The sequence below is a fragment of the Camponotus floridanus genome, unplaced genomic scaffold (genome assembly GCF_003227725.1).
Source record: "Camponotus floridanus strain SB8 unplaced genomic scaffold, Cflo_v7.5 scaffold2, whole genome shotgun sequence".
NCBI lineage: Eukaryota > Metazoa > Arthropoda > Insecta > Hymenoptera > Formicidae > Camponotus > Camponotus floridanus.
Genome location: NW_020229325.1, coordinates 4876114 through 4900374, shown reverse-complemented (window position 1 = coordinate 4900374; position 24261 = coordinate 4876114). Strand labels below are relative to the sequence as shown.

Genomic DNA, 24261 nt, shown 5'->3' with positions numbered 1-24261 from the left:
TTAAAACTCCTGGCTAAACTTAAAATATGCAAATCGTCTAAAAGTCAAGCGCAACTTAATAGCTGTAAATCTGTGACTTCCAAGTAAAAATTAGTAAATTAGTAAAAATTAGAAAAAAATTTTTGATTTTAACAATAGAAATGCAAAGAATAATGCACTGTCATTCCAATAATGCATATGTTTAAGATATCAGTATATTCAAAATAATTTCAAAATATTTTATGCATTTCTAATTTTTTCGAATTAATAAATGCTTTAATTATTTATAGCTTTATTGTGTGAATTTTTATTAAATTAAATTTTTATTTTTATTAAAGTAAATTTATTGATTTAAAAGTGCGATATAAAAATAAGTAAAAATTATTATAGAAAAGAATGAATGATTTTAGTTATAGCATCAGTCATGCTGGAGATACGATGAATCCACCGTCGCGTCGTAGTGCACGCGAAAATGCAATTAACAAAGAATCAGTCGTAAAAAATAAATCGGAACCAAAACCAGGGATCATATCCTATGATTATGAGGCGGCTATTAGTCAGCCCGATATTTCCTCGAAAATTGATAATAATACACAAAACCCGAGTTCGTCGGACTTTAGCGATGGATTATCGGAATCGATCAAGAAAAAAAAATCTTATAGTCGTGGAAAAGCGAATGTAACTATTAAAAAAAAGAGCACTGTTTTTAAATCAAAATTACAAACGAAAAGAGTTCATCCACAGCAAATTTACAATGTTGTTAAGATTAAAAAGGAATCAATACCTTCCTCGGACATTATTCGAGATACTGAAAATTTAGGAAAAGAAAAGATTGACGTTATTACTGCAAATCGCGAAACGCCACTTAATTTTCATCAAGTTTGTCTTAACAAATTATTTCCTTACAATTAAATGTGCTAATTTTACATTAATTTATATAATATTTAGAAGAATTTGATGTCTTCACGAGATATTCAAAAGCCCTCAGAAATAGCAGAAAATGATAAAAGCATTATGAACGTAATTGTTTATGCATCTAAAGAAACGAGAAATCCATACAAGGAAGAAAATTCTAATAAAATTGATAAAGATGCAAGATTGTGTATTTCACAAAATAAAGCTAGTAAAATTCCGCGCATAAAACCTAATTTCTTTCCTGCATATGAAGAATCTCATATCTATTCGGTATAATTTATTAACGTATCTATTATGGAATAGAATGTTTATTTATGTATTTTTTAAATATATTAATATTAAAAAACAGGATAGAAAAATTCTAATGAGAGATGAATTAAAATATTCTATAAATACGAAATCACCCACAAAATGCAGTGAAGAGAAAAAGTTAGTGACTAAATATATAATAAAATAAGATGTAACAAAAAGAGAAGTTTAATTAGTAAAATAAATGTACCAGTAAATAATCTTATTAAAGATGAAATTATATCTTATATATGTATAAGCAAATATAAGAAAATATAATTTTATATATATATATATATATATATATATATATATATATATACTGGTATATACTATTTAATAATATAAATTATAAATATTGCATTATTAAAATAACATTATTAAAATAAAACATTGGTGAATAGCTGTTTTAGTGAATAATCTTTTACATTTATTTGTAATAAATTTATTAATATACATATAATTTATATTATAATTTATATTATTAAATAATCTTTATCAATATACACAATTCTAGCGAGTTTGAAAAAATATTAAAGGAGGAAACTTTGAAAATAACTGACTATCAAAATGTAAAAGTCAAAAACATTTTGCAAACTGTACATGAAAATTCAACGTAAGTCAATTATTTAAAAAAATAGATGCTGACTTATTCTATATTTTTTTATGTAATTCTTTTTTTAATAAACAATAGATAAAAATACTTTCTATTTAGGAATCTTTGGTACCCCGAGAAAAGTTCAGAAGTGGATGCCGACGAAGAACTCGAAGAAGATTCACCGACAATCGAATCGCCGATAATTACTGGTGATAATCCACGGTCTGTCACATTATTAAAAAATTTAGCATTTAAATGCGATTGTCATACTAGTCGATGTACCGAAACTGAATCATGGAGTTCTCCCGAAACGAAAAGCACGAAAAGATGGAAAAAGTACTATATTTTGTAAAATATGTGGAAAACTTTCGATTTTTAGATTACATTTTTAAGCAAATATATTTACAGCAAAATTTATATGCAGGAAATCAATAAAACATCGTAAACTCATCGATATGGATACTGAAGATTTGGATTTAATGTCAGATTATAATGTCATTAATTATAAAAATGTTCACTCAAACAGAAAGAATAATCGAACGTCAAATTTCGCTAATCATGTTGTAAAATCATCTTTAATTAAACCTGCAAAAATTCAAACTTATCAGACAACTAATTTTTCCTTTTTTAATGTCTTTTTTGATATTGTTTTCTGGCCTTTTATTTTTTTCCGTGCAAAACAATGACATTATAATATTATACAAATCAATTATTACGTATCAATGTATAGAAATATAAAAATAATAAATTAAAATAACTAATAAAAGATAAGAAATTCACGATAAAAGATATTTTTCTCTAAAAAATAAACAAAATAAACAAAGATAAACATGTTTACAAAAAATCTTTTCTCTATAAATAAATAACAAACATTTTTAAAATAAATTATGAAAATATGTATATATATATATATATATATATATATATATATATATATATTTAGATTTCAAGATATTTGCAAAATTTGTATATATTTTGTATTTATAGTTAATAAAATAAAATTTATAAAATCAGTTATTTTTGCATCAAGAAAATATGACAAACATTTATATAATAATTCATAGAGATAAGTCATATAATCATCAGTTATATATATTGCAAAATTCAATTATTTTACTCACTTTGTAACAGTCATATATCAGCTTATAATAACAGCTAAGCATTGTCAGGAGCAATGTAGCAGCACCTAAAACAAATATACAATTATTTGACAATTGTCATTACATATATATCACTTTCAAATCATTTTTCACAAAATAGAAATTAAATTCTTTAACCATTACTAATGAAATATATACCTTATACAATATATCTCGTTAATATACACATCACTGGTTTCGGGGCACATTATAATTTTAGGACACATTGTATACGGGATACACGCAAATAATTACCGAATTACTATTTTTATATTTGATGATAATCTTACATTTATTATACTTTCGTTACACTTTGCGAAAAAGTAACTTGAAATATGTAACGACTTTTTTTTATTCAATTCGAAAGCTAACATGATTATAATCGATGTCAAAGTGGCAACAATTATATGCTAATTGTACAATTTAACACATTATACCGAACTTTACGATACTTTTTATAGGTTATTTGCGATAATTTCTCGCATGAAAGAGTCACTATGCTAATAAAAAATCTTTTTTTTCGCGGTAAAAATCGCGAGAAACGCGAAACGATTCAGATGCAACTGAACATCCGTCACCGACTGTTCTTCTATGACCGTGATTCGAAATCTATCGAAAATATCGAATCAGTCAATATGGCGACTGAAGCGCGATAATCGACTTGCTGCCTCTCGCTTCTTTTCCCCTTTCTCACCACCGTGCCTTTTTCATAACCTTTACTTCACTACACTATAGCATGGACGTGGACACAGCGAGTGACAATACATCTATCGACGACAAGATCGATGACTTTTGCGAAAATCCGACGCGGGATGCATTAACGGAAGGTCTTATGAGTCTCTTGAAACCTACGGTGGATCAACTGGATGAGAGAATTCGCGCCACAAGGTGACGTCAAGTTTTCTGTTCAGCACGCATGCATTAATAGTAACATTTATTTTTCGCGTTTCTTCTTGCAAATTTACGTATATTTATTATTCTTATATTTCTTTCACGGAATGTACTATTTATTGCAAGATATATGTTTATTCATCGAATTGTGACGATAAAAAATTGCGATTTAGACAAGAATATCTTATTACCTATTTTACAAGAATTCTTGAGCATTTTGAAAATCACTTTCAATTTTCATATATAATTATTGGGATGTTTTATAAAAAATTGTGCTTCTATCATGTACTACGACTTGTTGCGTACAAAAGTTGCAAAGAGTTTTATTTTTTATGCATAACTATTCTTTTTGTTATAGGATATGTCAAATAGAGCTGAAGCAACGGATTGAATCCTTAACAGAGGAACTTCAGAGAATTAACGACGCACTACAATATCCTCTAGAGACAGATTCTTATGTAAAGAAACTTATCAATGCTAAGCACAAAATTACTATTGTTAGCAATATCTTACAAACCACTCAAGAGCGATTAAACAAAATTCATCAAGCTATCGAAAAGAGCACTGCTAAGAGGAAAACACTCTTAGATAATAGTTCTGCGTATAGTAGTACTATTGTTGAGTCGGATAAGGAAGAGCCAGCCAAAGTGGAAGCTGAGAAACAACAATAATTTTAAATGTAACTAATTATATTATTTTATTTTCAAAATATTACTTAACATTGATTACTTTGCAAGTTTTATAAAAGAAATTTCTTACAATTTTCACAGTAAATTATGGAAACTCCAGTAGTTAAGTTATCAGATGAAGAACTCAAGACAGTTTATAATCCTTCTGAGGATTCGTATCTTTTAATAGATGCTTTGGAAGAAGATTTACAAAACATTCTGTATGCGACGAAACCTGCGATTTGTTTAGAAATAGGTAGTGGTTCTGGTATAGTCATCACAGCTCTAGCAATGGCATTGAAACCATTTCATAATGCTCATTTTATTGCAATTGATATAAATCCTGATGCATGTAGGGCCACGAAAAGAACTAGTCTAATTAATTCTGTTGATGTAGATGTTCTCCACATGAATTTGTTAGATTGTATACAGGTTAAAAATACATATGATGTTATTTTATTTAATCCACCATACGTAGTTACAGAATATGAGGAAGTGCTAGAAAATAGACTTATATTTAAGACTTGGGCAGGTGGAAAAAATGGCAGACAAGTTATGGAACAGATATTTACTCTGATTCCCAAAATCTTATCAAATGGAGGCTTGTTTTATTTGGTTGTTATTAAAGAAAATGATCCTGAATATATTCTGAGTGTTTTTTACAAATTAGGTATGTCTGGTAGAATCATTCGTGAGAGGAAAGTAAGAGGGGAGTACTTATTTGTTTTACGTTTTGTAAAGTTAGGTCCAATGAAAGATGATAAGTTAATATTATATTAGAAATATGACATCCATAGATGTTAGGAATATCTTTTATACTTTTAATATTGTACAAGGAATTGGATATTATTTCATTGATTATATGCGTTTATATATATATCCAATCAATATTTTTGTAGTGATAAATTGTTAAACATAAAACATATTGCATTTATTTGAATTCGTGTTTATACTTGTATCTATATAAGATTATTGAGATTATTTGTAAAATATTATGTACTATAAAAAGTTGCAATTAATATTCTCTAGAAATATAATTTCTTATTTATATGTTTTTGTTCCATCTTTAGGAATTAAGAAGCGATTATTTGTGGAAAGGTGATGATAATAACGAAACTTTTTTTTACAAATATCATAATTTATTTTAAAGTCCTTAAGATCTACATTGCTGATATCGAATGCAATAAATACCACATCGTATCGGTATTCAATATTACGTGAAATGAGCACTACCGTCATCCGAGGATTGTACGAGTAGTTTGTTAGATTACATTGGTAAATTGATATGTAAAATATGGCTGCACACCTCTGCCGAGTAAAATGAATTTATCATGTTTTGATAAAAAAATTAATGCATGTATCAAAATTAATTTTTAAAATTTGTCGTCTCAGACATAATTGTAGTAACAATTGTTACAGATATATCGATGTATACTTTTTTCTTCGGCATTTCTCTGTTAATTCCTTCGCAGGAAAAATGATTACGAAGCGATGAAGGATAATGTTCACTTATTGCTCAAGCATTATTCGATTACTGGCACGCGTTCGTCACTTGCTATGCAACTCCCTTGCTAATATCGTTACTTATCGAGGTGTTGTAAATAATATCCTACGAATCCACGAATTTTGTTCTACGAATCCGTTGCAATTTGATGTAAAATACAGCCGCGCTTATGGTCGTGATGAAGAGTGTGCTTAACATAACGGAGAAAGTCGTGTAAAAGCCACTGTTGCTCATGCAAACATCTTTCGTCTTTGTCATTGTCTCGACGGCCGTTTCCTCCATGCTCTCCAAGATCTGGCTGGACGCTGTGCTTAAGTCGTCTAGCATGATCACTTTGAAACGACGTCCGACACGAATCGGATCCGATAACAAAACTGGATTCGTCGAAGTATTTGTAGGTGTGTACATTACCGATCGGCGACGTCTACCTGGCTCGATTTGCTAAAACAAATTATTATATATATATAATGCTGAATTATATAAAAATACCAGATTAACTTAATTTAGCTTAATTTAGTGAAATGAATTAAATGCAGAATAATAATGTAAGATTTTTGAAGAATATATTATTAATATTTTAGACTTTAAAAAATATATTAATATTAACGAATAATATATATAATGTAGAATTGTATATAAATAATTATCTGACTTTGCGTCTTACTTGATCTGCTTCTGGACACGCTTCACAATCCGTTTTGCATAGTTCGACATTGCACTCGATGATTAAATCCATGACGTCAGGGAATTTAAAAGCTTGGAAGAATGCGTAAGCAATGATAGAAGCGCCCGTATTTCCGGTGTCGTTTGTCTTCTGGAAAGCACCGAATAATTTCGGTTTCAAGATGCAGCCTCTTTCGTCGGTGAGCTGCAGCATGTTGGTCGAGGCTTCGTCTCGCGCCACACAATCGCGTACCTTAAAAATAATTATATATAATTGAACATTATTGGTTTTTAATTCATATTTTTCATTTGCAAAGAATAAATCGTCTTATCATAATTTTATAGTTTTAAAAATAGTTATGGAACATCGAGAAATAATTTATAATTACTTTTTGTGTATTCGTTAATTATATTCATTTTGCTTATTTTGTTATAAATTTTTTTCATGCATACCTGAAGATCGAAGCCAGGATCGCCCTCTACGGTGACAACTAAGGTCATTGCCTCTCCGATCTTTACTAGTCCATCGGCTGCAGGTGCGAAAGGTCCTTTACCGATTTGAATATCCAGCTTGGCTGTAGCCGTATCGCCACTGAAGGTAACGATTTCCTGATTCAACATGTCCACTGAGAAGTTTACTGTTAGGGCCTTGTTAATATTTCCTTCCCAGAGACATCGTACTCTTCGTACTGTGTCCCAAACTTCCTGTATACCTGGTTCATTCTGAAATAATTAGTATTTTTTATAAGGCCATTTGTTTTTTTTTTCTAAAGTAAATCAAGGAATTGAGAAAATAATGAACTTAGTTGACTCGATACCGTATTACCTGTAATACAAGAACGTTTTCCAAGTAAGCTTGACCGGCTTCACCCTCGAAGTCATTGATAAATTGAGTTCCGCACGACTCTAAATTCACAGTAAAGGAATATTGCGTTTGGCCCGAATTCTGTTCTACATACCTACATTCTGGGTTCATGTAGAATCCCTGAAATTCGAGACAGAGTTGATAGATTATTATTGATGAGATTCAGTACAAGAGATTCTCGATTGCCCGATGTTTACCTTAGAATAAATAAGGCCGTCGAAAGCGCGGTTGAATTCAATATTGATCGTCATCATGGTTTTACTGCATTCGACGTCGAGATTGTGAATATGCGGGGGATGTTTGAGATCTTCGTCGGCTTGACGATAAAATTACATTATTCTCTCATATATGCTATATATATAATAATTCTACAAAGAAGAACATACCTGGAGTAGTTCCGGATGGAACGCCAGTTTCACCTGGCGTAGTGAAGGGAGGGAATGGTCTACCCCCTCCGGGGGTAGAGGATGGATATCCAGCCGAAGTAGATCCGCCTGGATAACTTGAACTGGGATATCCTCCACCCTCACCGCCCGGGGTGGGGAAACTCGGTGTAGGCCGTTCCGATGGATAGCCGTACGTGGAGAAGCCACCTGGAGTCGAATATCCCCCTGTAACTGGTGGTTGTAATGTTCCAGCACTACCTCCGGGCGAGTATCCTCCCGCAGTGCTACCGATGGAAGGTTCGTAGCCGCCGCCTGAAAACCCATTGCCGCCAATCGTGGACTCTGGCAGAGGTGGTCTCGGACTGGTCGTCGGGATGGACGGCGATTGCGGCGGAAGGTAAGTACTCGACGCTTCCGGGGAGCTTAGCGGCGGAAAGGCTGACGAGCCCGCGTTAGAGTACGAGGGTTGACTCGGTCGAGGGTTGTAAGACGTGGACCCGCTGAAACTTTGCGGCACATACGTTGACGAAGGCGGTTGGCTGCTGGGGAAACTCGGTCTCGGGGTGGAGTATAAGGGCTGTACGGATCCCGGAAAACCGCCAGTGTTCGGCGGGGTATAGAGTGACGATGGCCTTTGGGCTGGAAAACTCGTCACGCCCGGTGGTTGAAAGGGCCGAGGTTTCTCGGGTGGTCGTTGGGTGCTGAACGGCGGCAAATACGCATTTGAGTCCGATTGCTGGCGAGCTGTAAGAAAACGTGGGCTCGTCGAGAGAATCCACTGATGCTTCTCATCGACAACTTAACAACGATCTGAGTGAAAAGTATTGCGTGAAAGTACGAAAGAACTAACTCTTCAGAAAAAAAGTATACGACAATAATCTTTTATTAATTTTATATAAAAATAAAATATTAAATAAAATACAGAATTACATGGATTAGTATTACAATATTTTTTTAAGTATTTTACTGATAACATTGAAATAATACTGAAATAATATTGAATTGAAAAATGATTCTAATCAAAAAATTACAATACTTTTCACATGGATGTTATTGATAATCTTATTGAATTATCCGTGGTTTTATAGTCTGTTAAATAAGTTTCATTAATTTCTATAAATATTTGTGCGTGTTTGTCAGTCTCTTTGAATACAAAAACAGTTTTTAAAAATAAAGTAGGCAGAGTGAAATATATGTGCTCGTGAGTTAATTCAGAGTGCATTAACTTGACGGTGTGTTGTAAGTAAAAACAATTTATTATCGATCGGATTAAGCGTGCATGAAAGCCAACCTCAGCGTTGAACATGAGAAGACTTGCGTCCAGGTGTCATGCTAAAATGATTGATTAGTAGTGCGGCGAGTTATGGATTAATAATTTTGCGCGTCTATAACATCTACATCGGTGCGACGACGTCGGCTGCGCATAGTTGCAGCTTTTGCGTACGAAATCGCAATTTACGTCCGTGGTAGCGTCCCTCTGACCATCAGCGGCACTGAACCGTCTATAAATCAGCGCGCAGCGTCAGATTTGCTAAATTCGATCGTCGAGAAACAAAAAAAGGAATACTCGTTACTCGCGCGTGTGTCGATGGGACGGCTTCGTATCGCGCCGTTTCCGTATTTCCCGTTGATGGCTGAAAGTCGGAAACCTACTTTTACGTGCGCCCTGTTGGTAGATCCCCTGAATCCACTCTAGGATATTTTGCGCCATCACGTCTGCCGGCGATGTTGGGGCAGCAGCCCGCAGGACTCTCGAGTGAGCTAATGAATTTCAAACCATTCGTTTGTGATCAGGTTCGTATTTGCTACCACAACAATTATTACCGCCTCTCTCCTCCGCCGAGCGGACTCGCAGAGTCCTTTCGCATTTTTCTTACCGGCATCTGCGTCCGGGGTTCTCACGAAAAGCGCGTGGCCGCCGAAATCCTGGCCCATCGCTGCACCCGAGAAAGCGACGACGAGGATCACCGCGATGAGCCTCATCCTCGTCCTGTAAATTTTTTTTACATTTAATATAATTGAAATCTCTTGTCCTCTCCGCAATCACGATATGTCAATTTCGAACCTCATCCCTGAAAATAATCGATCCGTGAAATCGCGTTCACGCTACGAGGGTCAAGTGTCATTGACACGTAATTGGAAATAGTATATCTAAGGTATACCCAAGGATGATGCACGCTGAACCGGTCTTCTCGTCGAAAGTAGAAAGTGATCATTATGAAATCTATGGCCGTGATCGCAGCTTTTGACAGTTGACGTCACCGTGCAGGCGAGATGACTTATCGTGAGAAGAGAACGATACACACCGTGATTTCTCCTCAAGGTCTCGGTTTCCGCGTTCTAGGTGTAGTATACGAAAAACAACGACGATTATGGAAATCTATGTATACATACGTTTAGACACGCGTTAGACGTCTCCTCAAGGTCTCCGAGTTCGTGCCGGAATGCGCGAACACTATGTAAACAGCGCGTTAGTCAGACTTGTTTCCATTTCGAAAGTAACATTGTTGAGGAACATCTTTGCGGTTTTTTAATTGACTCGTAATTGCCGGCGGATATCCAAGATCCGAATCGCGCAAACGGATGAAATTAATCTAAAGATTAATATCTGTCGGGGATTATTTCGGCAAGCGATGACTGTACGAATAATTGTCTTGGCAAGTTGCAGCCGGCCGAGTGATCTCCAAGGTTTCCGATGTGTTGGCGAAATTAATCGTTGTAGAAAAAGGAAAAAAAAGAAATCGCGCGCGCAATTATTTTATTTCAACAGAGTTTTAGCGGAAAATTTAGCGTGTGAGTAATGGCGTTCGTTGTTTCAATATCTCGGGATCGCGATCGTTAAATATATTTCTTTACTTAGGAGCCGGCGCCGTTTCCATTATTATTTTGCTCTTTCTCACGTGTGGTGGCTCGTATTAGCAGCATGTTTCATCAGGTTGGATTACGCTCGGCATAATCGCGTTGTCTCGTCTCACACGTCTCCATAATTCTAGACCATCTTGTTGAGATAATTTATAGAAGCTCGCGAACACTTAATCTCTCATATTTTTGGACAAACGGATGTTATAGAGCTCTCTTCCGTGTAAGTAAGCGGCATTCTTTCACAGACAATGACCTTCATTAATATTATATAGCGACTGGAATTATCGTAAATCTAGTTTTAAATATGGATTTTTTCTCTTCGCGCACACTTAATTAATTTCTTCTCTAGTCTCGCGTAAAACAATGTTATACTTATCGCAGATGAAAATGTGAGAAATGAGAAATAAAAATTTAAAAAAATAAAATACAGAATCGATAAAATTATTACAGAATCGATTAAGATGCGATTGAAAATTTAATATTCAATTTTAATCGATAAATAAATTACAATTCATACGCGATGCGCGATATATAATTATTATCATTGTATAAAATTAAAATTATATTGCGCACAGCATCAATCATTCGCACACTTGACAGATAATTTTAGCTCATTCGCAGGATTGCGAAACGTTCGATACGCGTTGCAAAGAGCGCGGCTTCTTTTTGGCTTAACAGACTTTTTCTTGTCTTGCGCCTGAGTGTCATCATCAGCTCGTCATTCAACGAACGCGAAATCTTACGATCACTTTCGATTAATCCGACGTCGTATCTGTAGGAAATACAGGACAGCGCGAAGTGCTTTCCATCCTGCCTTAGTTTTATGCCACGAATTCCCCAGTGAAACTGAATCGTGACGAATCGCCTGTGGTCGTCTCACACTCGTACGATCCATTCGGATGTATCCGAGCGCTGATGCTGCAGCTCGGATCGTTGCATCGGTGGAGCAAGAGTTCGAAAAGTCAACAGTGGAATCGTGCTTGAGCGAGGTGAAAGGTGAAAGTCGTACCGCGCCGGCTAGAGGAACAGAAGATACCGGCTTGCTTTTACACGTGTCTCGTCGGAGACGTACCGTACGCATCGCGAGATCTAACTGTCGTTCAATTTATGTATCTAGCCTATATCTATGTGATTTATGTATAGTCTATACATTTTTCTTCTTTATAGATTTATTCGTTCCACGGAATAGCATCGTAGATTTTGAATTTTCCGGAATATTATTTACATTTGATTTTCCGGAATATTTTTCACATTTCATTAATCACAGATAACTGCTGAATTTTTGCTGAATATATTTTGATAGTATAAATTTCAAGTTTCTCGGGTCTTTGATTCCGCATATACTTATGTTCGTTTCATGAATTCAGAATTTTACAAATTCCTATGTATTTTCATAAATTATTAGTTTCGCAAACTTCTAAGTTGAAGGTTCTGGTAAAAATCGATACATGTGTATGTGAATGTATTTCCCAAGTCTCACGCTATATTAAATTGCGATGAGTACGAGAAGAAAATTCTCGTTGCGATAGTAGTAGAAGATCGATTGCAGAGATTACAATTAAGTTAAATTAAATAAAAATTAAGAACGCACATGTGTACATAGAGCGCGATGTGGTAAGATAAATTCAGTCATGGTTTGATGCAGCTGAGAACAACGAAGAGAGATTATCGCGTAACACATCGCTTTGTAGCAATTTTGATTTTTACTCTCGAACGTGACGAGATGCGCGGATAAAAAGTCAAAATGAACGACGTATTTGATCGATTAAAAATACACAAAAATCGTCATTTCGACAAAAGGCATGTGTTACACCCGAAAAAAATACACTCGTCATCGTCTCTATTCAACGCATTGTTGCATGCATTAATATTTCAATGTCAATATTACTGAACTGTCAAACGACTGACGCTTACATCGCTTTCGAACACAACGAGTATTTTGAAGAATTTACGAAGGTTCTTTTATTTTCGTAATTCGACAAATGCAACATCACCTGCGCGACGACGATATTCTCGATCCGATCGAGTCTCCCTCTCCTTCACGTCACGTCGCAAATCAAATTAACGCGCCGGTACTAATTACGCGCTAATTAACATCCGCCGTACTCTCGGCTCTCTTGCGTGGGGAGGAGGCGGACTGACTCTTTTGAAATCCTCACCGACTCCACGTCGTATATTAGGATATCATAATTCAGAAGAAACGCGGCAGGCTGTCGCCCGCGTTCGCATCGTGCAATTATCGTGCGAAATTCGTGTAGCTTTGCGCAGGCGGCCCGGCCGTAAAGTTGCTGTTTGCGGTCGCGCGATTAGGCAAGTGTAGCATGCACTTGAGATGCTGCGGTTTTCTTCTCGCCACATCGCCGGCCGCTTCGTTGTCGATGTCGGCATTTTAATAACGAGGCGGGACGGCACTCGTTTATTATGGAGGTTTCATAACGAGCGTGTCGCGCCGGGAACTGGGCTACTCGAGGTTATTACGATTTAAAAGCCGATGCATGCGTCTAACAGTCCGTTCGGTCATCGACTCGGATTTATAACGGTGATCAAACGCGGGTCGCTCTAACAGGAGCGTTAAAATATCTTCAGGATAGAGAAAGCGGCGTTAAAACTGTGTAAACTGAAAGCTCAGAATGCAATTGTGATAAGGAACAATTCTATTATTCGCAATAATTCAAGCTGCTAGTCGCTAAATGCGACTAGAGAGGAGGATGCAGAATTAAACTTCATTAAAACAAAGTGAAATTCTTCTTATAAATTATTAAACTTAATACGTTCCTAATGACTAGTAGAATTTTAGAGATTATTACAATTATTTAACAATAAATTACTCTTTCTATTCGCGACTCTACAATTTTATTTTAAAACATTGTTCTCTCGAAGATTCTTTTTCAATGCAAAGTACATGATGTTCCGTCACATTAAAAAAAGAAAAGTACGATACATATAAAGAAGTCGTTTCCCAACGATGCTACGTAAGGCTTGAGCATAATACCTAAAGATGAAATTACGGCGATGCATCTCGCGCGAAGTACTTTAACGACGAAATTGTTCGTAAACGCGCATTCAATTAAATTCGAAATCACAAACTACGGGCAATCCGCTCGCGATGCCGGACGTTAATGACGCTAATGACGAAACGATTTAAGTAGAGGCAGCGATTTAGCGCCCGTTGATCTCGCGCAGTGAAAACTGTTACGTCCAATAGGTCTGGGTTACGAGGACATCGATTTCCTTATACATCGGCGCATTTGCACGACGCGCGCGAGGAACCTGCTGAAACCGGCCGTGTCGCGCGACATGATGAAAAATCGCGTTGCTCGCCGTGATTTCTACCGTGCAATGTCAGCAGTCGCCGACACCAAGTACGTAATCTCCGTATAATGCGCGATAGTCGGGAAAACGGATTTCATCCGAACGTATTTTCGGCGAAAATTCGTTCCACGCGAATGGAAATTTCTGACCGTGTTAATCGACGGATCCTACATCTTTTCCCCGTTCTTTCTTCTCTCATATCAGCACATTACGTCGGACTGATTTACGCGTTACTGACCTTCTTCGATTTTTCGCATCGATATAAGGAATATCGATTATCGCGTTCGCGAAATAAATCCACTCGCGGGCAATTTTTTTTAATTCTTTGCCTCCTTTCTCATCGAAATATCATCGTGCGCTTTATTTTATCGACTTGCAAAAAATTTACAGTTTGGCAGAGAATTTAACCGAAGGTTTTATCCAGCCAGACAATCATCTTTCAGCAAACGTCGTTTGCGATTTTTTATTTAGTTGCAAAAACGTACCTCCCGGCGGGAAAGCGTGAACTTTTGCTTGTTAAATTCCTTGGATGGTGAGACACGCGCGTTTTCAAGCCTGTTCATTGGCATTTAATATTATTTGCTTATGTATGCCAACATGATCCATTCTCTCTCTCTCTCTCTCTCTCTCTCTCTCTCTCTCTCTCTCTCTCTCTCTCTCTCTCTTTCTCTTTCTCTCTCTTTCTCTCTCTCTCTCTCTCTTTCTTTTTTCCTTTCTTGTCTCCCCTCTGTGTTGTTCATCTTTTCTCTTTTTTTTATCAAGCTCTTCACGCACGTGTCCTCCATCCTTACTATCATGTAGTGCTGTAGAAAACGCATCTTAAGTACCGCGACTAGCGAAAGGATGTCATTGTATCAGGCGACGCAGTAAACATTGCGAGATGATTTTGATGTATGATTTATAAAAAAATTTATAAAATCTATTTTGAGGATAATTTATTTATAAAATTTTTTTTTACTTTAATTTAAACTTTTTATTCGTAATATGCAAAATAAAAATATTGATAATGCACGTCATTTAAGAGTTATTACTATACAAAAAAAATCTATATTATAATAGAAATTATTTAGTCCAAAAATCTTTTTAGATGTCGTCTCCATGAAGTAGGTCATCGATTTATTGATGCGAAAATGAGAGAGAGAAATTATTTTCTTCTCAGATAGATTTATCCATATACCGTAAAATTGGTCAAATTATAATTGACATATATAACATTCCAATATTGGGGAATATCTTCAATCCAATTTTGGAGGATCTTTTTTCTTTACTCAAATCAATCAAGATGTCAAAAATTTTACTAGAAAGTTTATATTGCACAATTCTTTGCATGCTATTCATATAATATACATGATTTATATTACTTAATATGACTAAATTGTGACGAATTTTTTTCTCTTTAAATGTAATTTTAAACCATCGGCAATTCTATAAGGGTGATATATTTACCGAAGGTGATATATTACCGAGAAATTGCGGATTGAAAGATAGTTAATATAATTACATCATTACAAATAATAATGACATAACTCACGATATGCCGTGGAACAAGTTAAAATCTCTCAATATTTTCTCGTCCTTGCATCACTCCGTTTATATTTTTATCAAAGTATGATAGGATTTAAAGATGTCGTAAACTCTTCTTATTCCCTCGCGCACGTTTTGTAATTTGAAGATAAATGTCACGAGTCAAAGAATGTCCTAATAATTATTTTTTTTCAATATCCGTACGTGAAGTCACAATGCGAGATGACTTTTGAAACGAATAAGATACGATTTTATCTTCTTTCCTCGTTTCGCGGATGAAAAGTGAAATAAATTCTCTTGAATTAGGATATTATTTCTTTAGAAAAAATATAAAAAATAAAAAGATAAAAATACTAAGATTTTTATCCATTTTTTCATTGTATAATGCTAATTCTATTTTATTATCTTCTTTAATGATATGCAAAAAGAAATTTTATATTATAATTATAGAAGTAGTTTTTCAAGAGGGGATACTATTTAAACTAATCATCGCAATTGATAATGAACACTTTATAAGACTTGTCCATTTGTTCCTTGATACTTGACATGTTTGACTGTTTGTCGCCACGGATACTCGAAAAACAAAAAGACTCTATATACTACATGCGTGCAACAAGTGTGCGTCTACATCGTCGTCGTGCGGTGCGTGTACAGAGCTTGCATGTGTGTATATCTATATATTCACACGCGTACTCACTTTCTTCGAGGATGCGGTGACCAAAGTGAGCAATCATCATTTCTCACTCTCACTCTCGCACAATGATTCTCACACTCGCTTCTCTTTTCTCCTTCAACTGAGGTTTGCTTGCGGCTTTAGCATCACATACGTTTGAGGAAAGTAACGTACGACGAATAAAATGATTTTACTAAAAAAAATATCTATTTATGTCACAAACAGATCTCTCCAATGAAATCTGCAGGTAATCTCTAAAGGTGCAAGATAAGCACTGGCTATGAAAAACACTATTAATGATAATTAATGTTAATTAATGACTGGATAAGAAACATGTTTGTGACTTGCAGCACATGTACACATCTCAGTTTAATGTTAATATTTATAAGGATTAAATTATATTTTGATATATTATAAACATGGAAAAATAATTTATCATAATTTTAAAATAATTAATATACATTCATATGTAAAAAAAATAATATATGAGAAATATTCAAGTAATAAGTATGTATAAAGTATCTTATAGATTAATATTAATTCCATCTATTTCTTTACTCAAACGTATGTCGATGTAATATCGTGAATAAATATTAAATTCAAACTTACCTGTAAGTGAAATCCTTTCCGCGGAAAATTATTGCCGCCAAGCAGCCACCGAAGTCGATCTTCCTTCACGATTCGGCCGGAAGATCTACGCTGTGCTGTGCGCGCGCTTATGAGAAAGGTGAGAGTGAATAGCTGGGAGCATCTTCATTCAAGCTTTATATAGGTATTGTACCCCCTTACCTAGGCAGACTCTGTAGAAAGAGCATGCCATCACCGAGCCTGCCGTAATTTTATCATCAACGGGATGAAAAAAGCACTCGCTGACGAAATTGCATTAGGCGAAAATATCCCACATTCGAAGTTCCACCCAAGTTTACAACCTATGCATTTTAGTCATTAGTTTTGTCATAAAATTAATTACTTCTTTTAATGTTAGTGTTGAAAAATATTTCAATTTTATGATAACGACGAAGAAATTAGTTTTCAGCAGATAAGTAGATACTTTAAAAGGCATGGAAAAATTTTAATCAAAATATTATATGCGATGTACCTTCATGAAATATTATTTCTTACAATTCCTTGTGTATGTCACGCAATATTTAATAATCAATTATAATTATATAAGATAAATAGAAAAATAAATATATAAAATTCTGAGATATATTCTATTCTACTTTATTATTATATTTATATTTCATAATTTCAATATTTTCTTATTATTTCAATATTTTTATTATTTTATAATTTTTTTTAGTTCATATAAGACAAAAATAGTAAAATTTTGAGTACGACATAAATATGATTTGGGTTATCGACAAAAGATCAGAAATAGTCTTTCATGTAAAAATAATATTATACATCGTCCTGCATCTTTCACAAGGATTTGATTGAGTGCTCCACGTAATAAATGCAAATCAATGTGAACACCTGTTAAATGATTTATGTGCACCATCGCTTCCTGAGATTCGCGCTTCAGAGAGTGGCTTTCTTAATCACACATTCGGGAATAATGGAGATAATATATGAACTCCTACGTCCATAAAGATTCGTTACCCCTTACAAGGAGAGACGATACTGCAATCTTTTCCGGGTATAAAGTACTCTCCTAATTTGGCGATCAGTGGAAAATCTATATTTTCACGCTAATAAAAGGTATCTTCTTCTCTTAAATAAATAAATAATTTTCCTCGATACGACCTAATTCATCCATCCTAAATTCCTTTATAATTCACATAACAGATGGACTGTATGATTATTCTTATGCAACTGTGGCTTGAAACATGTTGTTTGGTATTCTATGGTAATCACATGGCACCTATATTAGTTGAATTAATGAGGTAATAAAGTGGAATTATGCTTCTTACGCGTTCCATACATTGAATATCCACGTTTCATTGGTGTTTATTAAAAAACATGTTAGAATTTCAGATGATTTAACATCATTTAATTAGCCCAAATTTAATTCTCTGTATATTGTTATGTTTTTTATTAAAATATGTGATATTACTATAAATATCATTCAAAATTGAATGAAAAAGAGATAATTAACACATTCCTTTATTTGTGGTGTTTTTTCTCCGTTCTTTCTAGAGAAATATAAAGAGATACAGAATCAGAGATCGAACTTTAGTTAACGGTAACTAAGATTACGAGATCAGCCTTATGTGAATCGTTCAACCAAATATGGAATGATGAAAACTAGACTCGTGACAAAATCTAAAGTTTTATGACGACCTTTAACCGAGAGAATGGAAACTTTATAAAAGAGAAAGTGGATGTAGGAACAATTCAGACGAAAATATATTTATGGGCATGTCGATTGTCCGATAAAACAACTAATCATATCGAGATTGTCGATCAAATTTTGCCGGAAACTTCAAAGGAAGAGAGAAGTACTTTCTTGTGAAAAATTCAATAATCCATTAGCGTGATATTCAATGTGTCAAATATTTAACGTGTCTCGGTGAAATAGCTTAATCGCACGCTCGCAAGGGTGGCAAATGCGATGCAAGTGCATCGATGCACCTGGCGCTATATCATACATCATTAGATGTCATTACACGCCTCTCCGCGTTTTGCGAGAACATTTCGAAGATTCATTTCACCGGTCTCTGTTGCGTGCGTATTTTGTTGCGTGCAATTTTACAAAATGCAACAAAGTGCAACGGAAGTATAACGCGCATTATCAGCTGTTCGCTCATATAATACCGCGCTCCATATCGACACGTCTATTTTGTGCGCGTTATTAAGTCGCGTTACTCTCTGTTACGTCGGGTTCAGGAAAAAATTTTACGACGTGGTTAAAATTTTCTCCCGTGGTCTGCGGTATGATTATCGGTTAAGCAACCACAATATTGTCAGGAAATGGACGAATAAAGGGAAAATGCTCTGTCTTATTGGTGCATGTCTGTAAATTCGTTTTTCGCATATGAGGAGCCGCAATACATTCGTCCTATTTCAACAGTGTGCTCAATAAATTTAATGAGATGATAATTTAGAATTATTCACACACACGCGATTCACGCTTCGCGAGTTTCATTCGCCTCTTGTCGTTTCAACGTTTCGCGCAAAGCTGTGCTTCTCGCTTTAGAAATTACGAGGTGGCGCGAAATCGTACGAAATTAATCATACATATCACGTTTCCTTGGAAAAGTAATAACACTTTATTTAAGCAATATTATATTTCCATCAGTGGCTTCTCGCCCCCGCGCGTTTAGAATACAATAATATCCGTTATCGTGTAATTGATGCATTACCCGTACCTATATAATTATTCCTCGTTACCGTAATTCCCTCTCAAGCATCCCCATTACGTCACGCAAATAATAAAACCATCACGTGCTCTGGCACCAATTACCTTCAGGCACGCACTTTGCGCGCGGATCCGCGAAGAAAAAATTGTCCGAGGCTCGCGCGGATTATGTCTTAAACGTATGTCTCTCTCTTAAAGACATACAATAACGCAAAGACATACGTATATTATGTATGCTAAAATTATACTGAAATATGTACGTAGAGAATTGCAGTTTTTATAAATAAATATATACATATATGGTACGTTATTAAAAATGACAGAGAGGATGATACTATCGAATTTTAATTTATGATTTTAAAAAAGAAAATAAATATAATATAGCTACAAATTAAATACATAAACTTGACAAGAAAGAAAATAGAAGAGATGATTTTGTTGGAGCAAATATATATATTTTCTGTGATATGTGGTTGCATTTCTCTAATACAAGATTTACAGTTATTCTCGAGATGGTAACAAACAGAGAGCTGTATTTAGTTTCATAGATAAAAAAGCAACGGATCGATAACATGTGACACAAAGATTTTTATTTATTACATTTTTTATTACAGCATTCGTTACAAAATAGTCAAACAGAATGTTCTCTGATAAAGCCGAGGATAAGCGTGACTGAATCAGATTGTCATAGAGTCTAATCTAGATCGTAATCTTCGCTTACGTGCGATGGACATACGTTTCTCACGATAAGATACGCGCAGAATTAATTGCGAGATAAAAATATTAGCTGACCCATTACGCCGACAGACATACAGACAGATAGACATTTACACAATCCAGTTGGATCTCCATGCGCCTTATGTCCCGCGTGCATGTCGAAATGCACGACGGTCGCGCAGCGTCACATCGGTATGATAACCGCCATCAATCACTTGGCATTATGATCCTCGCAGTATTTCGCTCTCTGAACATACGGTCCCCATCGCGAGCGACACGCCAGTGGCAAAATAGGATACTCGCATGCCTCCATTTCGAAGCATGAGATTATTAATTATCGGCGTCTCTACGCTACGGCTATCAATCGCGCGGCAGCGTTGCTACATCTAGTAGGGAAGTTTCAAGATAATCATCAAGTTCTAACAAGCATTTAATATCTGATCGCTTCCGGCTTAATTCTCCAACATCCGGCACTTCGTAAATATGCAAAGCGCGATCGTAGGAGGCGCAAAACCGATTTCTGGTTAACCTACCTGTAAATGTGGTACATTTTCCTGTACATTTATGAGGAAAAAGTAGAAAGAACGAGAGAGAGAACGATTCTATATTCTAAATTCCATATTGATTTAAGCTGATTGTGTATATTTTACATGTTTGTACTATATTACAAGAGAATATTATAGGCACGTACGCAGAGGGTCATCGCGCTGCGTTAATTCCGTTTGTCGGTTAGTTTGCCAGACGCAATATTTACAATGCAAATATTCGAACGCGTACGGGTTATTAATGAAATGTATTTCGTTATTCATTTTGCGATATTTTCGGAAGCGAAGCGCACGGTTTCCTCTCATATGTAACGTAATTGCGCTTTCCATCCGAAATTACTAACACAGCTGGCGCGCTTGTCTCCTAGATAAGAATCCAATTTCGCTGACTGCCTCCTAATCGCGATAAACGATGATTCGCTAATTAATTCCTGTCATGACGCTTTTCTGCGAAGATCCGACAGCTATTTTAATTTTGTCCAGTATTTCACGAGGTTAATAAGTTTACCGAGTTCATTCGCATTTATCAATTTTTTTAAACGAATAGAATTAACATTATATATGTATTAACTTTGCTAACAATTTTGTTTTATTTTCGTATAAAGAATCGAGAGATTTGGAGAAACTTTTGGGAGAATTTTTTTTTTGAGAGAGCTTCACATTACTTATTAAATTTCATTCGTGCAGGACTATTTCGTTGTTCAGAAATTTATCAGTTTTATTCGAAAGCGTTAAAAAAGCATGTAATTTTATGCTTTTCAAATGCATTATTAATGTTCAATGAGCAATTTTTCAAACATGTGGGAAAAGTAAAGTTGATGTATGACTTAAACTTCAATCGAAAAATTTCTATAACGTTTAAAATATTGGCTTTCCTATGTCTGAAAAATCGCGTTCGTCTTTGCTTAGACTTTTTAATTTCCATCGTGTAGATGCGGAAACCGAAAGATTTACGAGGAAAATCCGGGGATTTTAATAGTAACGGGATTACGAGATTGAAACTACGCATATCAAGCAAGCGGAGTCGTAAAATTCATGCGACGCTGTACACAGTTCTTATCGTCCCGAAAATCGATGCTAGCCGTATTTGCCGCGACGTTGAAGCGCGCAATTTCGTAACGCTCGCTTTATCCGCGTCATTTTGCGGTACGCACAAACTCTCTCGTGCAATACCGCCGAATAGCTTATAACGTATCGCACTTTCTCGCCAGGCACTAATCTCGGTCCACATCGATGTCGTTCGATTATGATTTTCGCAATACTGATATCCAATATGGTCCTCTCTCGCGCGATTGTTCGCGCCTGCCAATTATTCCGGTCTCTGCAATACGGCCTACACAAAGACCAGACGCCGTGTTTTACGAGCGAAAATCTCATAGAAAAGAATGAGGCGCTAAGAGGTGCTAAAGACGAATTTGCTTCTTTGAAGTTCCTGAAGCGTGAACGATTCGTCTATCGATTCGCTTTCTGGGTTACCACCTGTCGTTCGCCGGGATTATGCAAAGTCCCGACCGGCGGTGGACCGCGGAGAAAATGTGTAATTAATCAGCGGATATTGTTAAACGTCCGTACCGTGACGGTTGCACGCGCGCGCACATTTTACGACCTTACTACGGTCGCGCACAAAGAGCGCTGTCACTTTCTCGCGCGACGCTCTTTTAGAACACCGAACGATCCTAGGTTATGGATATTACGGTCTTCGCGTGCGAAAAAAAAGATAAAGATTCAAATAAGTGAAATGAAAGAAAATTGCAAAAATTTGCGATGGAAATTTCGCTGATCGATTCGTTACACATCGCATCCTGCCAGGACTGTCTCTCAAGGATTACCATTCTCGTTTCAAGTGACACTCGTGGCATTTGTTTCACGTATCCGTTTGGTTTCTCTCCCGTGCAAATAAAGTCCACCGAATTTTTTCCCCCCCCTCGAAACTTACTTCCCGAACTGCAAATTGCGTTAAACTTCGTCTCGCCCGCAAGTCGCAGCCAAAGATCTCTTCAGGAAGCCGAGGATGGCAAACATTACGCAAACAACGATATGTCGATGTAGTCATCGCGCAGGAGACGCGTGTTCGGATGATAGAAAGTTAAGTATCCCGTGGGCATACAATTACAATAGCAGCGATATGCTCCTGTAATATCGTAGTAGCGGATAAGTATCGTGAAGAAGCGAGGAAGAGACGGATAATCCGCGTGCGGTATCTTACCGTACACAATCATTACAATATATTATTGCTACTTATTTCATTCGAGAGCATAGGTAAAAATACAATCTTGAGGAACGATTACGCAAGATAGTTAAGTTGTATGGATCTTCGATAAAATCGAGCCGACGACACATCTTTTTCTCATTCGTCTTTTCATCCATTGCCGCGGGTCAAGCGTTTTCAAACGCTCGTCCACAACGTGGCATAACGAGTACGCATTGCGAGGAAAAAATCTGCGCATCGCGATAGCACGTTTTGCATGTCGAAACAAAAGCCGGGATAAAAATCGACGCGCGTGGAGTCGACGCGAGTCCGCGGAAAGTCCTGGCGAAAAGGGCCGCGGAAAAGTGAGGAAAGTTTATCGAGAGCAGGAGCGGGACTTCGCAAGGATGCTGCCACGCCATTTCCCGAAGGAGGAAGAGGAGGAGAGCGGTCGGAGGAGGAATCAGTTCACCAAGGACGAACGGTTGCATCTATTGAACATAATGAGCCAGTACGCGCCGTTGCTAGACGACACGGGCGCGTCGGTGTTTGATCGCCGAGAGATCTGGCGCGCGATCGAGCGGGATTTTCATCTCGCGGGCTTCATCGGCAAGACCTCGGCGCAGCTGAAAAAATATTGGCAGAACTACAAGTACCACGGCAGGAGAGCACAGGCGGTAAAATCGCGCTAAGAGCGCCGTTGGCCCGTGAGGATTTCTCGCAGCGTGTGTGACGCTTGCATGAAATTAGCGGTTCGATGGGTGACCTGAAATTTGCCTTGCTAAATGACGCTCGTCGCTTTTTCTCGGTCGCCTCGGCTCGCCTTCGGCTGTCTCTTATCGGTGTTTCCTTCCTTTCTCCCGACTTTTCTATTTCTTTTCTCATTCTCGCGAGAGCTTGGAAGTGGACGAGAGTAAACTCGTGTGAGATAATAATAAGTTAGGCACACACAATAATTTGTACGTTAATGAACGGTCCATTAGACGTTATGCAAGAACGATGACTCTTGTTGGACGATCGTTTTCGCTTCTCGCGAGCTATATCTTGCTGAATTTATGATTTGGCACGTTCGTGCCAAAGTGCTTGAATATATGCCAAAAGTCACTCAAAATCCCGTTTACATTCCTTTTATCATATCTCTACGCGTTATTATCTTACCGCAAATTCCCTCTCTTGATCGTGTAAAATCTCGATTCGTGTAAAATTATATGCAGGGCGTAAGGAAGCACTCGAGCGCAACTTC

General features: G+C 36.3%; 3 protein-coding genes across 5 annotated transcripts; 2 read left to right on the top strand and 1 right to left on the bottom strand.

The window, feature by feature from the left end:
- The first annotated feature begins 375 nt into the window (after positions 1-375).
- LOC112637731 lies at positions 376-2466 on the top strand. Its single transcript, XM_025407987.1, has 4 exons — positions 376-657; positions 1722-1798; positions 1898-2116; positions 2202-2466. The coding sequence occupies exons 1-4, from the start codon at positions 376-378 to the stop codon at positions 2464-2466; spliced, it is 843 nt and encodes a 280-aa protein (XP_025263772.1).
- A 1132-nt stretch (positions 2467-3598) lies between these two features.
- On the top strand, positions 3599-5336 carry LOC105253553 (SNAPIN protein homolog). Of its 2 annotated transcripts, XM_011261663.2 has the most exons (3): positions 3599-3807; positions 4169-4489; positions 4581-4772. In XM_011261663.2, the coding sequence occupies exons 1-2, from the start codon at positions 3656-3658 to the stop codon at positions 4479-4481; spliced, it is 465 nt and encodes a 154-aa protein (XP_011259965.1). In that variant the 5' UTR covers positions 3599-3655; the 3' UTR covers positions 4482-4489; positions 4581-4772. The 2 variants fall into 2 exon arrangements, with proteins under 2 accessions (XP_011259965.1, XP_011259964.1); XM_011261662.3 differs by lacking the exon at positions 3599-3807 and having other exon boundaries at positions 4307-4489; positions 4581-5336.
- Positions 5337-5633: 297 nt separating this feature from the next.
- LOC105253552 lies at positions 5634-17000 on the bottom strand. 2 transcript variants are annotated; one of them, XM_011261660.3, is made up of 9 exons: positions 16877-17000; positions 9774-9886; positions 9550-9657; positions 7897-8640; positions 7708-7826; positions 7472-7630; positions 7099-7368; positions 6647-6898; positions 5634-6423 (listed from the first exon to the last, which is right to left on the bottom strand). In XM_011261660.3, the coding sequence occupies exons 2-9, from the start codon at positions 9877-9879 to the stop codon at positions 6088-6090; spliced, it is 2094 nt and encodes a 697-aa protein (XP_011259962.1). In that variant the 5' UTR covers positions 9880-9886; positions 16877-17000; the 3' UTR covers positions 5634-6087. The 2 variants fall into 2 exon arrangements, with proteins under 2 accessions (XP_011259962.1, XP_011259963.1); XM_011261661.3 differs by lacking the exon at positions 9550-9657.
- Positions 17001-24261: the final 7261 nt, after the last annotated feature.